Source organism: Nipponia nippon, unplaced genomic scaffold, assembly GCF_047370975.1.
Source record: "Nipponia nippon isolate SJK-2023a ecotype South Korea unplaced genomic scaffold, ASM4737097v1 scaffold_22, whole genome shotgun sequence".
Lineage (NCBI taxonomy): Eukaryota > Metazoa > Chordata > Aves > Pelecaniformes > Threskiornithidae > Nipponia > Nipponia nippon.
The window spans coordinates 7,924,142-7,948,476 of NW_028262339.1; the positions used below are offsets into that span (position 1 = coordinate 7,924,142).

At 43.0% G+C, this 24,335-nt stretch overlaps 1 protein-coding gene across 4 annotated transcripts in view; it reads right to left on the minus strand.

Annotated features, from left to right (window-relative positions):
• Positions 1 to 24,335, minus strand: part of LOC104011634 (myocyte-specific enhancer factor 2C-like) — a 157,951-nt gene that overhangs the window by 33,181 nt on the left and 100,435 nt on the right. For all 4 annotated transcript variants that reach the window (XM_087760397.1, XM_087760399.1, XM_087760396.1 and 1 more), the window contains 2 exons: positions 12,455 to 12,641; positions 11,256 to 11,303 (listed from right to left, as the gene is read on the minus strand). In XM_087760397.1, coding sequence (XP_087616523.1) covers positions 11,256 to 11,303; positions 12,455 to 12,641 — 235 coding nt within the window. The remainder of the gene's footprint in view (positions 1 to 11,255; positions 11,304 to 12,454; positions 12,642 to 24,335) is intronic.

Sequence of the window (24,335 nt, forward strand, 5' to 3'; positions counted from 1 at the left end):
CTCAATGTGTAACCCATGTCGCTCCAAACTGACTATCAGCTGCACGCGCGCCTTTTCCAGTAACTCCTCTTGGTTGGACGCCAGTAACACGTCATCCATGTAATGGAAAATGATGACCGTAGGGAAATTTTCTCGAATAGGGCGTATCGCAGCAGCTACAGCAATTTGACACAAGACTGGTGAGTTTTTCATGCCCTGGGGTAACACCTTCCATTGATATCTGGCGCACGGGTGTTGATTGTTAGGCTCAGGAACAGTAAAGGCAAAGCGTACTCTATCTTCTTCATGCAAGGGAACACTAAAAAAGCAATCTCTAATATCTATAACCACTATTTGATAGTCAGGTGGAATCATGGCCGGAGAAGGGAGGCCCGCTTGTAGCGGACCCATGTCTTGTATACATGCATTAACTGCGCGTAGATCATGTAGCAGTCGCCACGCTCCCGATTTTTTCTTTATCACGAAAATGGGGGTGTTCCAGGGACTTGTAGAGGGTTCGATGTGTCCTGCGTCAAGTTCTCGTTGTACCAATTGTCGAACAGCCGCCCTCTTTTCCTCTGTCAATGGCCACTGCTCTACCCACACTGGTTTATCTGTCAACCAGGTGAGTTTTAATGGGCGGACACAGGCAGTGGCCATTATGATAAATTTGTACGCAGCACTATATTCATCTTCTGCAAGCAACATCGTCCCAAGATGACAATGGGTAACTCAGCAATGACAGGGTTACACCATGCTACCCTAGCTTGTCCAGATTCCGGATCCTTCAACATAATTTGCATTGGGTTCCTGCTTTGATGCGAGGTCTGCATGCCTCCCACGCCTTGCAGCGAACCTCTCGGTTTGAGTGGCCAATCATCTGGCCATAGATGTGATGGGATTACTGTAACATCCGCTCCTGTATCTAAAAGGGCTCTTAACACGAGGCGTGGTGTTCCCCCCAACGCTGGGAGCCATGGGGTAACTATAATATCTACTTCTGGTCGTGTGGTCATGTTTAGGGTGAGTGCCACATACGGCGAGGCTCTATCCCCAGCCTCCTCTATTGCGCGCTCCCATCTCCCCAAGGCAGCTGAGTTGGATATTGCATCATTGGGACCGCAGGCGACTGTGCTGGTCCCGGGGAAGGAGAGACTCCCTGTGCCATACATTGCGCTGCTGTCGTCGGGCCTGCTGAGCTGATCACTGGGGCAGGTGGGGATGGCACGGCCCTCAGCCATCCCCTCTTCTCGTTTCCCCAGCCCGGTCTCCTTTGCTGACTCCCCGATTTGCACTGTCGAGCTCTGTGGCCTAGTCGCCCACAGCGCCAGCATCGTAGGTCTCTCTTTCCTTCCCCTGTTCCGGGGGTGTTTATTTTTGAAGGGCATTGTCGCGCCATGTGTCCTTGCCCCCCACACCTATGGCACATAAGTCGTGCGCCGCAGCAGGCCGCATGGACTGCGGCCACTACCGGTTGCATACTTTGCGCCTGTTCCTGTTCCAGCACATAACGAATCATCTGTGAAAGCGTGGTCCCTATGGGTAACTGTCTTAGCAACACTGCAGTTTGTGGGTTTGCTTGCGTACGTGCACAGTCAAGCAATATTGCCTCCTTAGCCTGCTCAGGAAGTCGAGCAACCTGGAGCGCCGCTTGCAGCCGGTCTAAAAACTTTGTGAAGGGCTCACTTAACGATTGCCGTATTTGGACCCATGGAGGCTCCCTTTTATCAAGAGATGCGATGATGCGTATTGCTTCCTGGGCAGCTTTCGAAGATGCAGCAAAATCGCGCCCCCGCATTCGCTGAGCCTGTGCCTGAGGAGTTGCGAACTGCCCTTCACCCATCAGCTGCTCTAAAGTCACTCCTGCCATGGGATGGTTGGCCTGTTGCGCCTCAATAACAACTTGGGTGCACCGATTCCTCCACTCCTCCCTAAACAATACCATCATCGAGGGGGTCAATACGGCCCGCATCAACTGAATGATATCAAAAGGTGCAAGCGGCGTTGCAAAAACACAGTCTAATAGGACTTGGGTCTCTGGGGAATTTAATCCATGACTTTTCACCGTTGTGACCAATTCTTTCACCAACTTTGCATCTAACGGTTGCCACTCATATCCTCCACCTGGGGCTGCTCGGATAGGAAATGCTTGAATCGGAGGGGCCTGGAATCGCACTCCTTCCAAGACACAATTTTTTGCAATCATCTGCCAATCTGTCCCGTTTGCCCTCTCTTTCGGCATTCCCCCTGGCATAAGACTTTCCGCATTTGCCACCACCCCTCTCAATCGGCTGATCAATGCCTCGAGTTCCCTTGAAACCTCGTTAGTCCGTCTCGGAAGCGGGGGCGGATGAGCAACAATCGAGGATCCCTCGTCACCCCCTTCGCCCTCACTGCTATCAGAGCTCATGGGGTAATCGTGTACAGGCTCCCTCCACTGTGAGGGAATACCAGTTTGATTTCCCATTGCCCTAGGGATAGGGGTTCCCTCTGGTGGCTCAGGTATCACTGACAGTGCCGGGGGAGCCCTACCACCCCCTCGATGTCCTGCGCTCCGCTCTCTGTGTGTCCAGCACTCGTCGATCACTGGGATACAATGGGGCGTCCTCAGGTGTTTTGCCTTCTTTTTCTCCTTCCCGCCATCTTCCTTCACGTAGTTCACGATACTGCTGGGATCCCACATCAGCCCCCGGGACCCAATCCAGCAACCTATCAGTCAGCTCCCTTTCCACACATTGTTGCAACTCGCCCCAGGGGTATTGAGGAAGTGGTAGATCCACCGGTGCAGGAGGTGCCGAAGGTTCCGTGGGCGGCCGCTCTAAACTCCCCACTTGTATCGGGAACACCTTTCCCGACTCCTTTGTTCCCGCTGCACCATAGTCTCCCTGCACCTCCCCTTCCTCCGTTGGCTCAGCCCCCAGTAACAACGGTTCCGTCTGTGTCCCACAGGCCACTCCTTCCCAGCCAGCCTGGGTCCCCTCTGAAACTAAACTTGTTGGCTTTTCGTTCCCAGGAGATTCCTGCCCCATCAGCACACCACGTGCAGCAGGTCGGCGCCGCCTTGCCGCAAACCCCCGCTTGAGCACCCTTGTCGTTACCGACTTTAGTACCTTTATGAGTTCCGCGAGCTCCATCGCTGTTGCCTGATCACGTCGGGGTCACCACTGTGTAGCAAACACTACACATCAAGGTTATCCCACTAGATCTCCAGCCGACCCGGGCTTTATACCCCCAGCAGTAGGTGTGTCATGTTATAAGGGGCGGAGACAAGGGAGGGTCGACCCTTAACTCTTTCCGTACAGCACGTGATCTTCCGGTCGCCAGCCCTTATCTTTACTACAATAGGGGATGTCATATACCCACTCAATGCCATGCCCTTTGGCCCAGGTGTCTATGAGGCTGTTTCGGAAATGAGTTCCGTTGTCTGACTCAATTCTTTCTGGGGTGCCTTGTCCCCATAAGACTTGCTTTTCAAGGCCCAGGATAGTGTTCCGGGCGGTGGCATGGGGCATGGGATATGTTTCCAGCCATCCGGTGGTTGCTTCCACCATTGTAAGCACATGGCGCTTGCCTTGGCGTGTTTGTGGGAGTGTGATATAATCAATCTGCCAGGCCTCCCCATATTTATATTTCAGCCATCGTCCTCCATACCAGAGAGGCTTGAACCGCTTGGCTGGCTTGATTGCAGCGCATGTTTCACATTCATGGATAACCTGTGCAATAGTGTCCATGGTCAAGTCCACCCCTCGATCACGAGCCCATCTATATGTTGCATCTCTTCCTTGGTGGCCTGAGGTGTCATGGGCCCACCAAGCTATAAACAATCCACCCTCATGTTGCCAGTCCAGATCCACCTGAGCCACTTCAATCTTAGCAGCCTGATCCACCTGCTGATTGTTTTGATATTCTTCAGTGGCCTGACTCTTAGGTACGTGAGCATCTACATGACGTACTTCTACAACCAGGTTCTCTACCCGGGCGGCAATATCTTGCCACAATGCGGCAGCCCAGATGGGTTTGCTTCTGCGCTGTCAGTTGCTCTGCTTCCATTGCTGTAACCACCCCCACAGGGCATTTGCCACCATCCATGAGTCGGTATACAGATAAAGTAATGGCCACTTTTCTCAGTCAGCAATATCTAAAGCCAGCTGGATGGCTTTCACCTCTGCAAACTGACTCGATTCACCTTCTCCTTCAGCAGTTTCTGCGACTTATCGTACAGGATTCCATACAGCAGCCTTCCACCTCCGATGTTTCCCCACAAGACGACAGGACCCATCAGGGAACAGGGCATATTGCTTCTCATTTTCTGGCAGTTTATTATACAGTGGGGCCTCCTTGGCACGCGTCACCTCCTCCTCTGGCGATATTCTGAAATCTTTGCCTTCTGGCCAGTCCATGATCACTTCCAAGATTCCTGGGCGACTGGGGTTTCCTGTTCAAGCCCATTGTGTGATCAGTGCGACCCACTTACTCCATGTAGCATCAGTTGCATGATGTGTACAGGCGACCCTCCCTTTGAACATCCAGCCCAGCATCGGCAGTCAGGGTGCCAGGAGGAGCTGTGCTTCAGTACCAACCACTTCTGAAGCAGCTCGAACCCCTTCATATGCTGCCAATATCTCTTTTTCAGTTGGAGTATAGCGGGCCTCAGATCCTCTGTATCCCCAACTCCAAAATCCTAAGGGTTGACCTCGAGTCTCCCCCGCTGCTTTCTGCCAGAGGCTCCAGGTAGGGCCATTCTTCCCGGTTGCAGTGTAGAGCACATTTTTTACATCTTGCCCTGCCCGGAGTGGCCCAAGGGCTACTGCATGGACTATCTCCTGTTTAATTTGTTCAAAGGCTTGCAATTGCTCAGGGTCCCATTTGGCAAAACTGGCTTTCAGCAGGATTTGGACCATTTTCTTTCCTTTCTCAAAAATCTCTTCTGCTGTGTTGCCCCATACGATGATATCATCAATGTATTGCAGGTGTTCTGGAGCCCCACCCTGTTCCAGTGCAGTCTGGATCAGTCCATGGCAAATGGTAGGGCTGTGTTTCCACCCCTAGGGCAGTCGATTCCAGGTGTACTGGACCCCCCTCCAAGTGAAAGCAAACTGTGGCCTACACTCTGTCGACAAAGGGATTGGGAAAAAGGCATTAGCGATATCAGTTTTGGCATACCACTTGGCTGCCTTTGACTCCAATTCATATTGAAGTTCTAGCATGTCTGGCACAGCAGCACTCAGAGGCGGCGTGACTTCATTGAGGCCCCGATAGTCTACTGTTAGTCTCCACTCTCCATTAGGCTTTCACACTGGCCATATGGGACTGTTAAAGGGTGAGTGAGTCTTGCTGACCACTCCTTGGCTCTCCAGTCGATGAATTAGCTTATGGATGGGAATCGGGGAATCTCGGTTGGTGTGATATTGCCGCTGGTGCACCGTTGTGGTAGCAATTGGCACCTGTTGTTCTTCGACCATTGGCAACCCTGCAACAGAAGGGTCCTTTGACAGCCCAGGCAAGGTGGACAGCTGTTTCATTTCCTCCATCTCCGAGGCAGCTATACCAAAAGCCCACCGGTACCCTTTTGGGTCCTTGAAATACCCTCTCCTGAGGTCGTCTGTGCCAAGGATGCATGGAGCCTCTGGGCCAGTCACAATGTAGTGCTTTTGCCACTCATTCCCAGTTAGGCTCACTTCAGCCTCCAATACAGTTAGCTGCTGGGATCTCCCTGTCACTCCAGAAATACAGATGGGTTCTGCCCCTCTGGCATTAGGGTACACGGTGCACCAGTGTCCACTAGAGCCTTCTACTCCTGTGGGTCTGATGTGCCAGGCCATCGAATCCACACAGTCCAGTACACCCGGCTGTCCCTTTCCTCCACCTGGCTGGAGGCAGGGCCCCTCTAGTCCTGGTCATAGTATTTATTACTCATTTCTTGTAAATGCAAATCAAAAGTCCCTTTATTAAGACTGGAAGCAAAATCAGCCCTTCTACCCTGTCTGGGGAACTGCTCCCTGGAAACTGGAGCAGCAATTTTCCTGGGAGAACCACCTTTTGTGATTGTTTTTCCTTGCAACTCACGTACTCGTGCCTCTAGGGTCGAGGTAGGTTTTCCATCCCACTTCCTCATGTCCTCTCCACGGTCACGCAGGTAAAACCACAGGGTGGCCCGTGGTGTGTATTTACTATATCTTCTCTCTTGAACAGAGGGATGCTTATTCCTAATGGCTGAGATACTGGTTTGTACAGGTGGGGAGTAGGACCTATCCTCTTTGAGTGGCTGGACCTGTTTCTCCACAGCCGAGACAAGGGAGGAAGAGAGACTTTCTTCGTACTGCCAGAGTTGGCCAGCCATTTCATCCACCATCTGTCCCTCTCCATCTTTCTAGGTCATTACTGCCAATGAGTTTGCATGCACTGATGGTGCATCCATACAAACTTCCGCCACACAGGGTCGTGTGCACTTCACTTCATCTGGATCTTTGGGTAACTGCTCGTTGTTCAGGTCACCATAAATCACCTCCAGCATGGCTAATTCCCTCAGGTACTGGATACCTCTCTGCATGGTGGTCCATTTGCCTGGGTGACATATAACATCTTCCTTGAAGGGATACCTTTCCTTCACACCTGACAGGAGTTGCCTCCAGAGGCTGAGGGCCTGTGCCCCTTTTCCAATTGCTTTGTCAATGCCCCCTTCCCTAGAAAGGGATCCCAGCTTCTTGGCTTCCCTACCTTCTAATTCCAGGCTACTGACCCCGTTACCCCAGCATCAGAGCAGCCAGGTGACAACGTACTCACCTGGATGATGACTGAAATCTTTTTGCATATATTACAGCTCACTCAGGGATAGGGATCAGGTTGTTACTGCCTCGTTAATGAGTTCTTCCTCTTCCTCCTCCCCGAGCAGTGGCCGCCTCTCTTCCTCCTCCTGTTCTCATGATGGTCCTGCTTCGGAGTGGTCTGCCTCGTCTACTTCTTCCTGCTCCCTCTTAGAAGAAGTTTCTTCATTCCTTACTAAACAAGCTGACTTCCACTTCCGATATTTCTTCTTTTGTATAGCGGTGACTGATACCAGCACAGGTTGGTTCTCTGGTTCAGCTGCAATACCTGTTGTGCGGGTTGGAGTAGCTGCATTGCCTGTCGCCAGGGCTGGCATAGTCACAGTGCCTGTCATTTTGTCATCAGATCCAGAGATTCCCCTTGAGGGTACTAAATAGTGTTGAATAGGGCTCAGTAGGCATGGGGCAGGCCCCAGCACATTGCAGTGATTTGTATCTCCCTAGAATTGCCAGGGTGACAGCATACTTTTTCCAAATGTTCTACTAATTTTTCAGGATTCTGCACTTGTTCAGGGGTGAAGTTCCAAAATACTGGAGGGGCCCACCGTCTAAGGCATTTGCCCATGCTCTCCCACAAACCCTGCCACTCATAATTATCCAGCCTTGGGGCAGATCTCTGGATGATATTCTTAAACTGCTTATTAACTTTAGACAAAACCGAAACAATATTCCCAAGACATACCAATAGAAGCATCTTAACTATCCAAGGATGTTCAAGATACTGAAAAGTTGTTGCAATGAAGGAGGAAACATCATAGAAGAAAGCAATGAAGGTGCCATTCTATATTTCCTCCATAAAAAATCTCTCAGAGGAAGAGATATAAATGCTAATTGTCTCCATGAGGTGGCACCCGAAGTACAGTAATGGCTTCACTACAGAACCCAAATACCACATTAAGCTCAAGGTCAGTGTTTTAATAACGAATCTCCCAGGCAAAACATCACTAATCACGGCAGAGCACAGCAAACTGCAAAAACTAACACCAGTCTTTAACACATACAGCAAAAAAAAAGAGCATCGTGCAGATCAGATAAACTAATATCAAGAACAGATGAATCAATATTATGACCGGCGACTGTTAACAGATATAAATTCCTTAATACACTCTGGTTAACCTGTTATTATCTCAAACCCTTCGAGCCCCATGTTGGGCGCCAAAAAGGACTGTCGTGGTTTAGCCCCAGTTGGCAACCAAGCGCCACACAACCACTCACTCACCCCCCCCTCCGGTGGGATGGGGGAGAGAATCTGAAGAGCAAAAATGAGAAAACTCATGGGTTGCGATAAGAACAGTTTAATAATTGAAAAAAAATATAATAATAATAATAACAACAAATAATAATAAAAAATGTAATGAAAAGAAAAACAACAAGAGAAAGAGAGAGGAACAAAACCCAGGAAAAACAAATGATGCAAACGCTCACCACCTGCCGACTGATGCCAGCCATTCCCCAAGCAGTGATCGCTGCCCCCCAGCCAACTCCCCCCAGCTTATGTACTGAGCATGACATCATACGGTATGGAATAGCCCTTTGGCCAGTCTGGGTCAGCTGTCCTGGCTGTGCTCCCTCCCAGCTTCTTGTGCACCTCCTTGCTGGCAGAGTATGGGAAGCTGAAATCCAAAACATAGCACTACATCAGCTACTAGGAAGAAAATTAACTCTATCATCCCAGCCAAAACCAGGACATGTTGTTATTGCTTTATCACGAATCTCCCACTAGTAGGTACTTTCCTTAAGACATCAACTCCTAGACTTGAAGAAGAGCCAAGAAAGAAAGGAGCAATTTATCGAGGAAGTAATTTAATGACAGTGTCAGAATCAGCATATATATCAACCTTAGTGCACAAAGTGGATCTTCCAATTGTTTTTCTATACAGTTCTTTCTGAGACCAGTTAACCTAGTAAAATTGGATGTGCTCCATGTTTTCCTACTGAGCTTATTTTCTTCAAACGTGTTCACTTCTGAAACTGAAACATTAATCGTGCCATTGTAATTTGTAATCTGTATTTGTAATAATGTAACATTGCTGACCTTGCTAACAAACCACTGAGTTTACCGAGCAAAGGGGATTACTTCGACAACATTGCTTTGATAAAAAGCAAGGTACTCAATAGTTCGTGGTACTTGATGACTTCTTTGCCTCAGTCTTTACAAGTAAAACTGGCTTTCAGGAATCCCAGGCCCCTGAGATCTGAGTGAAAGTCTGGAGCAAGTAAGACTTACCCTCAGTGGAGGAGGACCAGGTTAGGGAGCACTTAAACAGACTGGATTTATATAAGTCTGTGAGGCCTGACAGGTTGAACCCACGAGTGCTGAGGGAACTGGCCGATGTCATTGTGAGGCCACTCTCGATTATCTTTGAACAACCATGGTGATTGGGAGAGGTTCCTGAAGACTGGAAGAGATTAAATGTCACTCCTATCTTCAAGAAGGGCAAGAAGGAAGATTCAGGGAAGTACAGGCCATCAGCCTTACCTCAGTCCCTGAGAAGGTGATGGAGAAAATCCTCCTGGAAAGCAGGAAGCAGGAAACACATGAAGGACAAGAAGGTGATTGGGAGTAGTCTGCATGGATTTAGGGAATCATGCTTGACCAACCTGAAAGCCTACTACAATAGGGTGACTAGCTTGGTGGATGAGAGGAGAGCAGTGGATGTTGTTTAACTCAACTTTAGTAAAGCCTTTGATGCTGTCACCCATAACATCATCACAGACCAGATGACAAAGTATAGGCTAGATTTGTGGACAGTGAAGTGGATGGAAAACTGGCTGAATGACTGGGCCCAGAGGGTGGCACAAAGTCCAGTTGGAGGCCAGTCACTAGCAGTGTACCCCAGGGGTTGATACTGGGTCCAGTCCTGTTCAACATCTTCATTAATGGCCTGGATACTTGGACAGAGTGTACCCTCAGCAAGTTTACTGATGACACAAAACTGGGAGGAGTGGCTGATAAGCCAGAGGGTTGTGCTGCCATGCAGAGGGACCTCAACAGGCTGGAGAAATGGGCTGACAGGAACCTCATGCATCTCAACAAGGGGAAGTGCAAAGTCCTGCCCCTGAGGAGGAACAACCCCATGCAGCAATATATGCTGGGGGCCACCCAGCTGGAAAGCAGCTTTGCAGAAAAGGACCTGGGGGTCCAGGTGGACACCAAGTTGAACATGAGCCAGCAATGTGTCCTGGCTGCAAAGAAGGCTAATGGTATCCTGGGCTGCATTAGGCAAAGTATTGCCAGCATGTGGAGGGAGGTGCTCTTTTCCCTCTACTCAGTGCTGGTGAGGCCACACCTGGAGTCCTGTGTCCAGTTCTGGGCTCCCCCATACAAGAGAGACCTGGACATACTGGAGAGAGTCCAGAGAAGGGCCACGATGATGATGAAAGGACTGGAGTATTTCTCCTATGAGGAAAGGCTGAGAGAGCTGGGACTGTTCAGCCTGGAGAAGAGAAGGCTTGATGGGAATCTTATCAATGTATATAAATACCCGATGGGAAGGAATGAAGAAGAGGGAGCCAGACTCTTCTCAGTAGTGCTCACTGACAGGACAAGAAGCAACAGGCACAAATTAAAACACAGGAAATTCCATCTGAACACAAGAAAACACTTTTTTATTGTGAGGGTGACTGAGTACTGGAACAGGTTGCCCAGGGAGGTTGTGGAGTCTCCCTCCTTGGAGATATTCAAAAGTTGACTGGACACAGTCCTGAGCAACCAGCTCTAGGTGGCCAGCTTGAGCAGAGGGGTTGGACAAGATGACCCCCAGAGGTCCCTTCCAACCTAAATGATTCTGTGATAACACAGGCCTTAACAAATACAGTTCTCATTAGTTCTAAGGGAATAGGACTAAAGGGGCTAATCTTTTGCTCTGTGTATTTTGAAAATCCTTCCCCTGTTGGGTCCCAAAGCACTTAAGTAAATGCTTAAAACTAAGCTTAAGTTAATTACTGCTAACAGCTGACTAGCAATAGTCTTAAGCACAGGCTTGAAATGAAATCTGCTTGGTAGATGGAAGTCTAATGAGGGACTCAATGTTGCAATCTTTACTTAAGCTTAAATTCATAAAATCAAACTCTGATTCCACTAAAGTCAATGGAAAAACTATCTTTGACTTCAAAAGGATCAGGATTTCAGCCACTGGACTCGTTAGGAGTTTTGACTGAACAGGGCTATATAATACATCCAAAAGTTTTTATGGAAAGGCTAATATAAAGGAAATCAGACATTTGTATACATGGAATTAGGCGAAGTGCAAGATTTTCAACAGTGCTGAACACCAGTCTCTTCCTACTGAGAAGCACAGATAATACTTCCCACCCTTCCAGTTGAGGGAACTAAGCCAATGCTCAGTACTTTCTAATATCCCACCTCCAATATGGAGCTATTTTAGGACTCAGCCTTTGGAGGAAGTCCTTTGTTCCATTACAATGCTAAACAAATTATTTTCTCTTTACTTGCACTGGTGCCTGCACCTGTTGTGAGGTCCCCACCCATCGAGCCACCTAGGGCTCGAAACAAAATACTTCAAATGAGTACAATAAAACATAACAGGCAAACACACAAAACATTTTCTCTAACTTCAAATGGCTTGATCCAATACCCAATTCTGTTTTCCTCTGACTCCAACAGGCATGAGATCAGGACCACAGTCATAAAATGGTAATGTTTAATGCTACACATAGAAGATATTTGCCTTTCAAGGAAAAACAAAATATGCAGTACATAACATTTCATTAGTTTATTTCCATACTTCCACAGCATATGAAAAAATAATTATATTGGAAAGTTATGTCTAGTATTCCTTCATTTGAAAACTATATTTAGTTCAGTATTAGTTTGAAAAGCAAAGGCTTCTACGTAGGCTCAGAAGACACTGAAAGTTCCTGTAAGAGAACCTAATTCAGACACTGTAACACATATTTGCATAAATTTTTATTTTAATTTTCTCAGACTTTCATAGACATTCACTACAAGGATTTTTAATCCCTCTCTTCGTGCTTGGAGACCTCAAATGGTTCTTTGAACCCTGTATACTTAAGGGTGTTGATGTTGCTTCAGACAGACAGATTGAATGAACCTAACCCCCCTTTATCCTGTTCAGAGGTGACCCCTCATCATCACTAGTACAGAGCATAGCCTCTTGCTATACAAGGCACTCAAGTACAGAGCTCAACTAACATTTACCTATCAAGGAACTTGTGAATGCATAAATAAGAAATTCTGTGTTTAGCCACTAGACTGCTGATTTAACAAGTGGTCTGTTTTACTTGCTTCAACTTGTTTGCATTGGCCACACATTCTTCCCTGTCCTCTTAAGTTTTATGGTGTAGTGAGTTCTTGCATGAATTAAGTAGGCAAGCTGCCCTTTTATGAAACAGCAAATTGTCTACCCTTTTATCCTTTATTGATTTCCTTTAATCTTAGTCAATATTCAGCTTTTTCTAGAACATCATTGCTTTTTTATTATTTTCTAAATAGAAACCTCTTTGGCTTTTCTTTTGATTTTTCAATGCAGCAATTTTTGGAAACACTTATGACTGGTAAATGACTGTTATGAGTTCTTGTTTCTCAGAGTACAGTTTAAAGTGACCTAAGGCACACAAGCAGACGATAAAAAAGAACATTTAAAGGGATGGGACTGAGCAGAGCCTACCTGTGTTACCTGCACTTGGAGGCTGATGCGTCACACCAGGAGACATGCTATTTCTTTGCAAAGAAGGATGGGCCAGTGGCAAAAGGTTGGGGTTACCCAGTGAGTTGACTGGGTTACTGTATACCAAATTGCTGTGGTTGGACACTGGGATAGAAACTGGCATCTCCAAGTTCAGTGGTGGAACAGCCTGTACAAGTAAAAAAGGGGAAATAAAGACAAGAATAGTACAGAAACACAACAATCTTCAAGTATAGTTATTCCATATTTAGTTCAAATATTTTGTAGCTAGTGGTTAAAATATTTAAGCTCTCACCCACTAAGAGACAAGAGAAGAGCTTTAAACAGAGTTACCAAGGCTTTAAAATATGTTTTTCAAAACCATGATTCCATCTTCCTTTAATGCAGCTTGTACATTTATTGTGTAAGAATCGGAATTATTTTTTTTCTTTTTTTTTGTTTAAAACAAAACCCTGCTTCATGAAGCTTAATTTTCTTTTTCATTCAGTGAAGTCATAATTGTTCACTTGTGATATCTTAATCTAGTGTCACAGGTGACTGTAAGATCAAAGGTATGTGATTATGATGACTTCATTACGTGGAGAAAAATTAGAAGGGGTGGAAAGCAAAGGGGAAAGCTTTAATTTCAGCATATGTTGCTTTAGCAACCAGAATGATCCCAAATCATGTTAAAGGCACCAACACAATAAAAGACTTTTTTTTTTTAAAGTTTCTATCTTAGTTTGGGAAGGGCTTAAAAGAAACAAAATTCTACTCAGGGACATGTAGCAAATACAAGAACTTTACATATATACCATTCTTTGGCTTTTTTGGGGGGGTTGGTGGTGTTTGTTGATGCCTTTTCAACCACGCTTCAACTATTTAGAGACAGAGATACTTATAGCTCCCTTCTAGTGAACTATTTCTGTCTCCTCTGCTTTCACCACTCTTATGAAAATTACAAATAAATGCATAATTATTATCAGATATTTTAGAACAATATAAATACTTATCCCCAGAAAATTATCTGAGGAAACATTATTGGCCTTAGCTGTTAAGAGGAAAAGCTAATTTCATTTTCATTAGGCAGCAGCTTTGTTCTCTTACAAGACCAGGCACAAGCATTGCATTGTTTTATAAATTTTGTTAGTGATTTAATGGCTTGAATTGTTGACTTTTTGTTCAGTTTTTTCTTCCCCCCAGATTTCTTAGCTACCTTTTGATGATCACAAGTAAATGAATATAACTTCCCTGAAGCTATACTGATTTGAACAGTTAAGGATCATGTCTTATATTTACAAATTTACATTATATACTAGCTTTGAGCTCCATCTTTCCCACTGGATTTAGGCTTACACCAAGAGAAGGAGCTCCTATTGCATTAAGGGACAACACCTACTGATTCTTCCTTTTGTGGTAAGCAGCTTGCCAGGGCACACAGACTTTGAGCTCTGTGTGTGAAGTATTCAAAGGGATATCCTATCTTATATAAAAAGAAATGCTAACATTTTGCAGTTCTGTAGTGCGTCTCTGAAGCAATTTCACAAAAAGATAATAAATTGTATCTTGTAAGATCCCTGCAAGGTAGGAAGTTATACCCAAAACACAGCTCAGGAAACTAGAAGAGACAAGTTAATAGCTGGACTAGGACTATATCTGGTTTTAAATTTGACATCAAAAGGTTAAATTTAATTAAAGCAACTAGAGGGAAATGTCATTATTTTTTAGGAGGACAAAAGTGATGTACCATGCTTAGATTAGCTGTATTGTTTCCAATTCCTAGATCTTTCTCAGTTTTCTAGAAAAGGCATTTTTCCCAAATACTTATGGAGGTAAAGAAGGTGACAGAACTCACTTCCAGCCAGGAATGAGTTCTTCCATTTTTTAATATTCTTTTTTCCATTTCTTAAGACTTCAAGTGGTTATAACATGTGCTGCTTTGCTGGAACAAAACCAAGCAGCATGAGAGACAATGAAGGATCTGAAGAACCATCAAAACCCCAGTTTTTAAAGATGGAAAAGTAACTTGATTTGTGGGCTTATTCATAAAAAGAAACTTCTGAATGATATTACTGATATTTCCCTATGCATTTCTTGCTTTACAGATGCAGTAAATATTTGTTATAATTTACTTGTACACTAAATTATAATTGGGACACTTCATCAACTCCCTATAGTAACTTTCATCTAGTTATCAATTTTATAGTAACATTTGATTTTGTTTGTGTGTTTAGCATGAAAGGATGGAGGAGACTGTGAGCTGAGTAGTTCAAGTGCTGAAGAAGGAGACTTGTTTTGAGGAAGCGGGAAAAAGGAAGAAAAGAAAAGGGCAAATACATAATTTTAAAGAAGAAGGAGAGGAAAAAACCCAGGGACTATGGGGAGAAAAAAGATTCAGATTACAAGGATTATGGATGAACGTAACAGACAGGTGAGTAGCAAAAATACTGTATTTGAACATCATATATTTCTAGGGTGCCTTATTCTCAGAAGTGTTTAAAACAGTGATAATTTTGTATATATACATATGTATACATATACACAATGTATGGAAGACTATCAAAGAAAAGGTACTTCTGGAAACGATCAGAAACCTCACACATAGCTTTTTCAAATTTAGTAATGTGTAGATAGGAATATATTACTCTAGGCCTTGATTATACAAAGACTGATGTGTATGCTTTACTTTGGGCCCTCTCTGTAGTCCCTTTGGCTTCAGTGTATAATATATATGGTTAAGCACATATGCAAGTTATTACAGGATTCAGGCTTATAGTACTGTATTTTGTGACCTATTATATTCTGCCTTTATTTGCATGAGGACTTAATTCATAGATTCAAATTATTTGCATTTCTACATGTTTGCAGTGTTTTTATTTTTACCTCCTGCATAAAAAAATGACGGTACTTCATACAAAAATCTGGTATGTTCTTGTCTGAACGTGGATTTTAAAAAGAATTTGTGCAGCATAACACATTCTAAAACCAACACACAATAATATTGTCATGTTGCAGTCATAAAACAAAGTCTCCCTTACCAATGCTATGGCTAAATAGGTCTATCAGGATTGGTTAAATAATTATTATCACTGTTTTAAATAAAATGACTGAGTAGCTCAATGTCACATATTAGCAATACTACTGCTACTAGTTAAAATAGGATCATAAATTAGAGTGGCTGCTTTTCTGTTTTCAGAAAAATAAAATTCAACAATTGCCATCTTAAAATAAAATCAGTGAAAAGCTACCACTGTTTACATCTGATGTATCTGATGGGTGTTTTGTTGAAACTGGAGATTCCCAACCGTGAGAAATTCTCAATAAAATTGTTTAACGCTATAACTAGTGTTCTGCATACATGTGGCTGAAATTTAGAAGTAATCTTCTGTAACTTTTTAAGCACCTGATATTAAGTTAATATTAGTATATTAGTTCTATTCATTTGACCTATTATTTTCTTCATATATTCAGGTTGTTTTATAAGAAATGATTATGTTGTTAGATTTCAAGGATTTTATAATGCCATAAATAACTCAATCTAGGCATAATGACAAATTATAATTTTAAAGTATGCTTTCCCAGAATTTGTAAATTCTGTATTGTGAGTAGTCACTTGTGTTCTTCATGGCAGAAAATCACATTTAAAAGCAAAAAATACAAGGATTTATGATGAATACATTTTGTAATTTCCTTAAAAGTTACTTATTGCTGTGGGCCAAGCTAAAAAGCAATAATTATGTCAATATAAAACCACCACCATATTTGTTTTGATTGGTTTATAATTTGGAATGGAAATTGGATTTGAAATATTGAACTGCATGTATCATTAACTGTTATGACACTGTTTGTTTTGAACTCTCCCATACTACCATGGTTTCTTTTCAAAGTGTACCTGAATTATCATTTTGTAAACAAAACTACAAAATTTTGCCATTAGTAACATTAGTTTATACACCACCTTTGGCGTCAACTTGTTTACTCAAATACAGGACTTATGGAGGATTTAAATCTCCAATTCTGTCAATCAGGTATCTTTCAAGAAGATAAAATTACTTTAAAAAATGGATACAGCAAGTGTTTAAGAAGTCATTCACTGTAGAGTTTCAAGACTTCTAGCACCAGCTTTCAGAACTAATAATTATCAATAAAACTATAGCACTAGAATATTAAGAACTGTAGTATTAGTGCAGAAAGCATTTATCTTGCTAGGATTTGATAATTTCCATAGTTCTGGTTAGCCAGATACACTGTGAAGCTGAAGGTATAGATTTACTGTGCTTTAGCATCCACATACTATAATTGGCTTAATTCTACTTCACATTTCTATTAATATATCGAAATATAATTTAGAAAGTGTTTCTACTGGTTTTGTCCTCTTTACATTTAGCACCCTGATTTAAAGCTCAGTGAAGTCCATAAAAAGATTTCCATTGGTTCAGTTGAACTGTGGGATAAAGCTTTTCAGTTTTAGCCATATATAAATGATTAAACACAACTGGATCTTTCACTAATAGCTGGTTGTTTTTTTAACCATTTATATGGGACATACTTTTTCACAAGTCTTATTGTTTCTTAAAATATAATATATTCAATAAGCTATTGCTGCTTCTGTGGGAAGTTGCATCATTTATTTATTTTCTAATTTATATGTGTACAGTAATCTTAAAATGCTAGCTGGTTTATATTCCTGCTGTAAATATATTTTTAATGTACAGAATATATTAAATGGTTGCAGAGGAAAAAACTGTTAAAAGTTTTTGATTAATAAAATTAAAATCCCCATGGAAGCACAGTTCTCCAATGCTTATTCATAGCTCCATTTGCCATGACATGGGAAGAAGACTATTTAGTTTATAAGACTGGATTTTTTTCCTTCTTACTAGCTCACCGGAAGATGTTTGCAAGAACAGCAGCAAATCTGTTGACTTGAAACTGACTTATTGTTATTTCTTATCAAACTCAGTGTGGTTTCAAAGTACAAGGCATGTTAGATGGGAATACGATGTACATGGATTATGCATCCTTGGCTTTTTTCAATCACAAATTCTCTGCAGGCCAGCACGTACAGGGAAAAAATAGGTGGAGCACATATCAGAACCAGTGATACAGCAATAGCTGAATTCTTCTGCCCTCTCCCACTGCAAGGAGGAAGCTGTTTGGATAACAGTTTCTGCAAAAGAGTTTACGTTGTTACAAGGCTTGTGGAAGACAATTTCTGTCCTTGCTTTTCCAATCATTTGTCCAGTGTCCTGACTAGCTATTTAGGTTAACCATTGAACATATTTGTCCTATCGGTATAACAGCTATTTTCTTCCACACTACTGTCTGCTATGGTAGGAAGCTCTTCTACTGTTCAAAGTGCTTGTATTAACAGATTGGAAAGGACAAAAATAGTGCTGATCTCCCTTCAAGAGGATTTCTTCTGAGCAAGTCTAGTTGGTTGGACTTGTGTACTTTAGTCACCATCCTGGTATTAAATGTAAGTTAAAACTGCCTAAAGAGTTATATGTCTCTGGCTGCAAATCTCATAGAAATGTGCAATATTGGGGTACAATCTGTTTTTCCTGAAACTATTTGAAACTTCAATTTTTTTTTATGATTTAAAGGAAAACTACTGCAGCTTAGACATTAGAAGCCCAGTCCTGTTACCCTGGAGTGCATGAGAGCTCCATCATTGACTTAAGTAAGTGTAGGATCCAGGCTTTTAACTAGGACCCATTCATTTAATGTTGTTTCATGTGGGCTGCCAGTTGGCTATATTTTCCTGGCTCTCATAGTTACTGTATGGTGACAAAGGGGGCAAGGATGTTTGAATCTTTTGTGCATGATTCCAAATTTTCTTCAGTTGTGAAACTTTCAGAAATACCCATAGCTATCACAAAAAAAATCCCTTTCACTTTGCTTTAATCCACAGGAAGAAGGAATATAAATACCTGACAGAGTTAGAGTAAACGTGTATTTATTTAGGTATTTTGGTTACCATCATGGTATTAAATCTAAATTAGAGGTCTCAAGAGAATCCTGTTATAAGTAGCCAATGTGACCAGAGACTTCCTTTTTATTACGACGACACTGGATAATATAGTCTTAGTAAATGTGGGATAAATAAGACATTTTTGGTAGTGCTGTTCAAGCTCATGAGATTGTGGTAGCCTTGCCAATGGGCCATCAGATTAGACTGCATACTTTAGATCAGTGGCACCACCAGTAGAACTGGTAGCCAAAAATATTAGCACTGACATCTGATGTTGGAAGCTCCTGACTGCTACAAGTTCTTTATGCAGGAATTCCTATCAGTCAGATTGGAGAAGGCTGCTGTGAAGAAATCTGGGTTGTTTGAAAAAAGAGGAAGGATATTTGTAAAAACATGGCTGAAATTTATTTTCAAGTGAAAAAAATATTTCAGCTAGCTCTATCATGGTCAACACACAAAGGAAAATTATCATTCATTCCGCTCAGAAAAGTCCTTATAATTTTTCCCATTTTTGTTTCCTGTTTGAAACATTTTTGTTAGTTTTAATGAGGGGCTTTTGGGGTCTACCATAGACTGGTATCATCTGAAGCTGTCTTTACACCAGTCCAAGCAGGGTTGCCCAGGCTTAAAATAAATAGGTGTAAGGACATAATGGTATTGTATTACTGTTATACAAGGTCACTTACAAAATGTTTCATTAAATCCATGGTCTGCGAGCTAAATTCAGAGGCACATTGACTCAAGAAGAGGGCATATTGACCCAACAACATTCTAATATCAGGTTTGGAACACGCTCTTACTTTTAATATGCTGATATTTCTAGTTAGTATCAAGAAAGATCCGGTCTTATATGGCAAGCCACCATTTTTTATCTCTCTGATTGTCTTGTTCATTAGTTCTGCATTTTTTTCCTGCTTGTGAAGCATGCTGTTGTCAGATTCCCAATTTAAACTGAGCTGAGCTTAGCTAATGACTGCACACTTTGTTTGCAACATCTTTCAATTTGTAATGAGCTGCTGGCAGCTTAAGTGTTATTAAATTCCATAGGAAGTGTATGCTTCAATATTAAGACACTTAAATATTAAGACACCCTTTTCAAATAGCATGTTTCTGTAATTCTATGGGCTATTACAGTAATAAACACTCGATGCTTAACTCTTTCACGTGTTAAACTTTTTATCATTCTTTGATTCCAGCAAATCTGTAGAGATATAAAACAAGACTTGCTGCAGTTAGCTCAATAGAGAATGAGTTAAAGTATATAAGTACAGTGAGGTTATGGGGCAGGGGAAGAATATCCTGAAAGGAAATGACCATTTGCAGAAAGACCTAGATTTGTTCTAGCTAATGCTGCTAGCTTCAAAACTAATTTCAGGCTTGTGCATCTATTTTTATCTGTGCTTCAGCTCTATTTAAAAGGAAAGAGTAGAAGATTATTGGCTGATTCAGAACCTCTCCTGTAGAAACAGAAAAGAGCCTTGCATATTAGTGCTAAAATGAATGCAAGTTACAGAAGAAACTTTTTTCCATCAGTTTCCTTATATTTTCAGTCTTCCTTCATGGGGCATCTTGATTTTATTCAAGATCTTTTACAATTTTTTTTTCCCCCAGAGAATTATTATATGCTTATACACATATATATTATATATTATATATTATATATTATATATTATATATTATATATTATATATTATATATTATATATTATATATTATATACATATGCATATATGCTTAACTGTGCAACTAAGCATCATTCTGTTCAATGAACCTTTGTCTTAAATACAGTATTCTCTTTATCTTTTACATATATCTGAATTCCCCCTCTTGCTTACATTAAATTGCACACAACAAGAAATATCCTTGGAACAGATCATTACAGTTAGGCTCTGGTCCTATTTTTTTCAGAAGAAAAGTTAGGTTTCTGTAAGCAAAGAATACACCCCAAGTTTTCATGACTCCCAAATTGTAGTGACCTGCGCAGCCCTGAGAGCACTTTTCATGTTGTGCCAGACTACCTCAGAGGTAAAGTTTTAAGAGAGATGCTAAACCGAGTCATGAATTTCTAGAATGTAGTTAAGCGTGTTTGTATTACAAATGTATGTTTTGAGCATAATTTAGAGTGAATTAGTGTAAGGTAAAGTTTTAGGTCAAATATTACTTTTAATTTGAAGTGTGAGCAAGAAGCCTAAGTAAAGAGACTGCAATATTAAATAAGCCATCTCCCAACACAGTAGAGCTGAAAACTAGTGCAGACACGGGCACAGCCTTGCTTTCTTGCAAGGAATGGACTGGAAAGCCCTGGGGGAGAAAGAGCTGGAGGTGGGAAGCAGAACTGAAGCCACTGTGGAGAGGAAGAAGTTACATACTTCCTGTTATGAAAGGAAATGCAGACAAATGTGCTTCCTGACCATTTGCTCAGCAGGGAATGAAATATTCTTTGACTTTTACCTTACGAACATTTTAGCTGCACAGAACTAGTAAACATGTTTTTTATCCTAAACATCTATTTGTACCTGCCAGAAACAGTGATAAGATACAGAAAAAAGTCCACTTTCTTGTATATTGTATTAGCCGGTGTGTTTTTGATCGAAATATGATATTTTTCTTTAATGTGATGTCTTTGCCTAGAACATGTACATATATATACATCTATAAATAATGGATTTAATCTTATCTGTCTGATTCAACTAAAGGAAATGAAATAGCAGAGATTCACCATTATTATTCTTGCATCCCTATCTGTTCTTTAGATCTTAATTTATAAGATATTTTAAGATTTTGACCAGTTATTTATGCAGTAATATACTAAAAAACAGGGCATAAAAAAGAAGTACAAAACCTGTTTTATACAGATTAATAATGAACATTTTATTTGCTATAACTATAACATAATACATAATAGAAAAGAATATATATTATATAATCACATATATAATATATAGCTAACTCTTCTTTATGTGGACTATTCAGCAAGTTGTAGCTCATTATGCTTCAGCCTTTCCAGGACAATAATTCTTTTACCAAAATCTATCACTACTGTCTCATACCTGTAAGTTATGCTGAAGGGTTATAAGAACATGGAAGGAGGCTGCTGAAGGTTCCTTTACTGCTCTTTAAAGGGCCTTTCATTTAATCATAGAATCATAGAATGGTTTGGGTTCGAAGGGATTTTAAAGACCATCTAGTTCCAACCCCCCTGCCATGGGCAGGGACATCTTTCACTAGATCAGGTTGCTCAAAGCCCTGTCCAACCTGAACCTTGAACACTTCCAGTGATGGGGCAGCCACAACTTCTCTGGGCAACCTGTTCCAGTGTCTCACCACCCTCGTCGTAAAAAATTCCTTCCTTATATCCAATCTAAAACTACCCTCTTTCAGTTTGAAACCCTTGCCCCTTGTCCTGGCACTACAGGCCCTGGTAAAAAGTCTCTCTCCATCTTTCTTATAAGCCCCCTTTATATATTGAAAGGCCGCAATAAGGTGTCCCCGCAGCCTTCTCTTCTCCAGGCTGAACAACCCCAACTCTCTCAGCCTTCCTTCACAGGAGAGGTGTTCCAGCCCTCTGATCATTCTCGTGGCCCTCCTCTGGACCCGCTCCAACAGGTCCATGTCTTTCTTGTACTGGGGACCCCAGAGCTGGATGCAGTACTCCAGGTGGGGTCTCACGAGAGCGGAGTAGAGGGGGAGAATCACCTCCCTCGACCTGCTGGCCACACTCCTTTTATGCAGCCCAGGATACGATTGGCTTTCTGGGCTGCAAGCGCACATCGCCGGCTCATATTCACTTTTTCATCCACCAGTATCCCCAAGTCCTTTTCCGCAGGGCTGCATAATTAATCCCTTCATCCCCCAGTCTGTATTGATACCAGGGGTTGCCCTGACCCAGGTGCAAGACCTTGCACTTGGCCTTGTTGAACTTCATGAGGTTCACTCCTCAAGCCTGTCCAGGTCCCTCTGGATGGTGTCCCTTCCCTCCAGCGAATCAACTGTACCGCTCAGCTTGGTGTCATCCGCAAAGTTGCTGAGGGTGCGCTCAATCCCACTGTGTCATTGATGAAGATTTTAAATAGTATCGGTCCCAGTGTGGACCCTTGAAGGACACCACTCATTACTGGTTTCCACTTGGACGTTGAACCATTAACTGCAGCTCTTTGGACACATCCATCCAGTCAATTACCATGTAAGCCTTACCATCACCTTACTCACCAGCCTTCCCCATCTAAGAGTCCATCTGTCAACCCCCTCTCTCTCCAATTTAGCGGCAAGAATGTCGTGAGGAACCGTTATCAAAGGCCTTACAGAAGTCCAGGTAGATGACATCCGTAGCTCTTCCCTTGTCCACTGATGCAGTCCCTCCATCGTAGAAGGCCGCCAGATTAGTTCAGGCACAATTTGCCCTTGGTGAAGCCACGTTGGCTGTCTCTAATCACCTCCCTGCCTTCCATATGTTTCAACATGTCTTCCAGGAGGATTTGCTCCGTGATCTTACCGGGCACGGAGGTGAGGCTGACTGGTCAGTAGAATCATAGAATCATAGAATCGTCAAGGTTGGAAAAGACCCTTAAGATCATCGAGTCCAACCGTTAACCTAACACTGCCAAGTCCATCTATACCATGTCTTCAAGCACCGTATCTATCCGTTCTTTAAATACCTCCAGGGATGGAGACTCAACCACTTCCCTGGGCAGCCTGTTCCAATGCTTGACCACCCTCTCGGTGGAAGAAGTTTCTCCTAATATCTAACCTAAACCTCCCCTGGCGCAGCTTGAGGCCGTTTCCTCTCGTTCTATCACTCGTTACTAGGGAGAAGAGACCAACCCCCACCTAGCTACAACCTCCTTTCAGGTAGTTGTAGAGAGCAATAAGGTCACCCCTCAGCCTCCTCTTCTCCAGGCTAAACAACCCCAGTTCCCTCAGCCGCTCCTGATAAGACTTGTGCTCTAGACCCTTCACCAACTTCGTTGCCCTCCTCTGGACACGCTCCAGCACCTCAGTGTCCTTCTTGTAGTGAGGGGCCCAAAACTGAACACAGTACTCGAGGTGCGGCCTCACCAGGGCCAAGTACAGGGGCACTATCACCTCCCTGGTCCTGCTGGCCACACTATTCTTGATACAGGCCAGGATGCCATTGGCCCTCTTGGCCACCTGGGCACACTGCTGGCTCATGTTCAGGCGGCTGTCAACCAACACCCCCAGGTCCTTTTCCGCCAGACAGCTCTCCAGCCAGTCCTCCCCAAGCCTGTAGCGTTGCATGGGGTTGTTGTGACCCAAGTGCAGGACCCGGCACTTAGCCTTGTTGAATCTCATGCAGTAGTTCCCAGGGTCCTCTTTTTTACCTTTTTTAAAAAGGGGTGTGATGTTTCCTTTTTTCCAGTCACTGGGGACTTTGCCTGGCTGCCATGACTTTTCAAACTCAGCTCCATCTGTGCCTTAGTTTTCCTGAGCCCATCCCTACATATCCAGGCAGCATCCCTATATTATTCCCAGGACACATGTCCCTGGTTCCGCTGCCTGTGCATTTGCTTTTTACACTTTAGAATCAGTGGGGAAGGGGATACCAACAGGAGAGCTGAAGGTAAGACAAGAATTGGCATGGCATTGCCTGGGGGTGGCAATGCTAGTAGGAACATTTACGCTGCTCCTGGGAGCACGGAAGGTTCAGGAGCACATCTGAAATGCTTGTACACCAACGCATGCAGTATGAGAAACAAACAGGATGAACTGGAAGCGTTCGTCAGTTCCCAGAGCTATGATGTCATTGGTATTAGTGAGACTTGGTGGAATGATTCCCACGACTGGAGTGCTGGGATGGAGGGCTACAGGCTGTTCAGGAGGGATAGGCAGGGCAGGCGAGGTGGAAGAGCATGTAAGGGAGAGGTGTGACTGTACAGCCCTTACAGTTAGGGAT